This window comes from Solanum verrucosum, unplaced genomic scaffold, assembly GCF_900185275.1.
Source record: "Solanum verrucosum unplaced genomic scaffold, falcon-dt-bn FXZP01000148.1, whole genome shotgun sequence".
NCBI classification, from domain to species: domain Eukaryota; kingdom Viridiplantae; phylum Streptophyta; class Magnoliopsida; order Solanales; family Solanaceae; genus Solanum; species Solanum verrucosum.
Genome location: NW_026020184.1, coordinates 269,588 through 272,185, shown reverse-complemented (window position 1 = coordinate 272,185; position 2,598 = coordinate 269,588). Strand labels below are relative to the sequence as shown.

General features: G+C 31.1%; 1 protein-coding gene across 1 annotated transcript; it reads left to right on the top strand.

Moving 5' to 3' along the window:
- Positions 1 to 1,726: 1,726 nt before the first annotated feature.
- Positions 1,727 to 2,251, top strand: LOC125829298 (pectinesterase inhibitor-like). Its single transcript, XM_049508541.1, has one exon. It carries the CDS (start codon positions 1,727 to 1,729, stop codon positions 2,249 to 2,251), a length of 525 nt encoding a protein of 174 aa, XP_049364498.1.
- The last annotated feature ends 347 nt before the right edge of the window (positions 2,252 to 2,598 follow it).

Genomic DNA, 2,598 nt, shown 5'->3' with positions numbered 1-2,598 from the left:
GGTATTGGCTTCTAGGGATAGAATGAACTGCTTGACAAGATAATCTTTGTAGGTCCCATCATTATTACATGTCTTCACAAAGAGTGCGGCATGTTTCTTCAGTTATCTTTTGCCTTCAAAATGTGAAATTTGGGAGGTTGATAATTTGCAAGCAACTTGAAAAAATCAATCATTGCAATGTATGACTTGGCATACACAAGAGAAGACTTGGTGGAGACTTTGTACATATATTTGGTGTCCCTCAATGAACACCTTTAAATGATCAAGTGAGATCATCCATTAAGAAGAAAATAATATCTCTTTGACAAGTGTTGTTTGCTTTACATGTTTTCAATATCTTAAACTTCAATACCTTTTCAAGGCACATGGATGGACTCTCCATATAATAATCCATTCACCCTATCCATCAAATTATTAATCCAAGACTCTTTGTTTTGTAGATGTTTTGTCAATCATTCAACTATCTTCGCCAGGTTTGCAAGTTGTTCCTCTATGGATGAAGCATTAGTTACAATTTTTTTCTTGATCGTTTTGGACATTGGGGAGTAGCATAGATTATATTGCAAGTTAATCTTCAAAGGGTACATATCATGGGATGCATGTGTATATGATTCATTGGCTGAATTATAGTTCTTATTTGTAGAAGATTCTTGGAATTGGAGAGCTTAAGTGGAGCTAGAGTCTTCTTGATCTTTTGGGCAACACTTCTTCTACCTTATGAAGAATTTATAGAGGACCCTTACTGCTTTTTGGTTGATGACCCAAAATAGGATATTGATATTTTTGACACTTGAAGTGTTTGTTGTCTCGGCATAGTGGTCTTACTCCTTGTAAAAGCTCCGAAACTTCCAAAGGTAACACTAATTACTCCTTTGGTTTAGCAAAGAACATAGACTCAACAACCTTAGAAGAGTTAGAGGAAGTTTATAAGGAGTTGATCTTCTTGGAAGCCATTTTGATGTTCTATAATTTTTGAATAGTTGATATGAGAGGTATAGATCCTCCCACTAGGCCTTACATAATTCAAGAATTTGTAGACAGTAAAATTTATTTTGAGAGAATACTAATCAAGACTAAAATATATCACAACAATCATATTTATTTGATATCAAATATGAGCTTTACAATCTGTATGAATCCTCCAATTTAGGTTTTCAATATAAATTCAAGGGCTTATAAGCTTGATTGTGAATATTGAATATGTTCTTGGACTCAAGGGTCTTATAGACTTATATTTAATGATTTTTAAATGATTACTATGAAATTACAACATCATATACTAATTATGTAAGTATTTAAATGTATGTAAGCTACATTTATGTACTTGCATGAATCTCAAATTTGGTACATCTCAATCAATTGCAATAGTCTCTTTTATTCGACTTTTCTCTTTGATTTTGATGATGAATTGCATTAATTTCATAGTTGACTTTTCTATTATATTTTAATGAATTGCATTAATCTCATATTAGTATTTTCTCTTTTATTTTAATGAATTGCATTGATCTCATATTTGACTTTTCTCTTTTATTTTAATGAATTGCATTAATCTCATATTTGACTTTTTTCTATTATTTTAGTGAATTGCATTAATCTCATTTTTGACTTTCCTCTTTTACATTTACAAAAGAAAACAAAATGTATGAATTACATTAATCTCATCTTTGATACTTTTTAAAGCTATAAAAGCATGTTAGAGGGTGCAGAGAAATAAAAAGGTAAAAAAATGGCAAAGACTTTGTACTCTTCATTGTTTTTCCTCTCCTTTTTAGTAGTAGAATTACTTGGAATTCTTCCAAATGTGAAGGGAAACATACTTGATGACATTTGTCCCGAAAGCTTCATTCCTCCACTTTGTTTTCAGATGCTTCGAAATGACCCCTCTGTCCCCAAAGGAGATATTCATGGTCTTCTCTCTACTATTCTTCAAATAGCACAAGATAATACCACATCTACCTATAAATTGGTGAAATCAATTCTTAAACAACCTATCAAAGATCCCAACGTGAAAGCCCAAATGACCAATTGTTTGAGAAATTACAATGATGCCACTGATTATCTTAAACAATCCAATGATTTCTATAAGACTGGTGCTTATAAAAACACAAGTTTGTATTCATCTCTTGCTGTGTATGAATCTGTTTCTTGCAACCATGGTTTTAATGAAGTACCATCCGAGCTCAAACCACTTAGCGAGGCGGTCCAAGAGTTCTCTAATCTTTCGGCACGTATAGCTGATAATCTAAAATAGTTTAGTCATTTTACATGATGCCTTATGTTTCACTTCATATTACATTACATGGATGAATTCATGTTCTTAATTTAAATATATATATATAAAAAAATATTTTCTTCTTATTGTGCAATGTAATTTTCAAATGAAAGTCATTAAATTCACCATTATATATGTGTTGTGTATGGGGCTGGGTGACTAATCGTACTTGAAGGCATAGAGTGAAATTTCAATCAACACTTACAATCTAAACCAACTTCATATGTAATTTTAAAATATATTTTTCAAATATTTTAGATAAAAAATTATTACTTAAACTCTCTAGGTGGTAACCTTTTTTTCATATTTATATTTATATCCTCGCC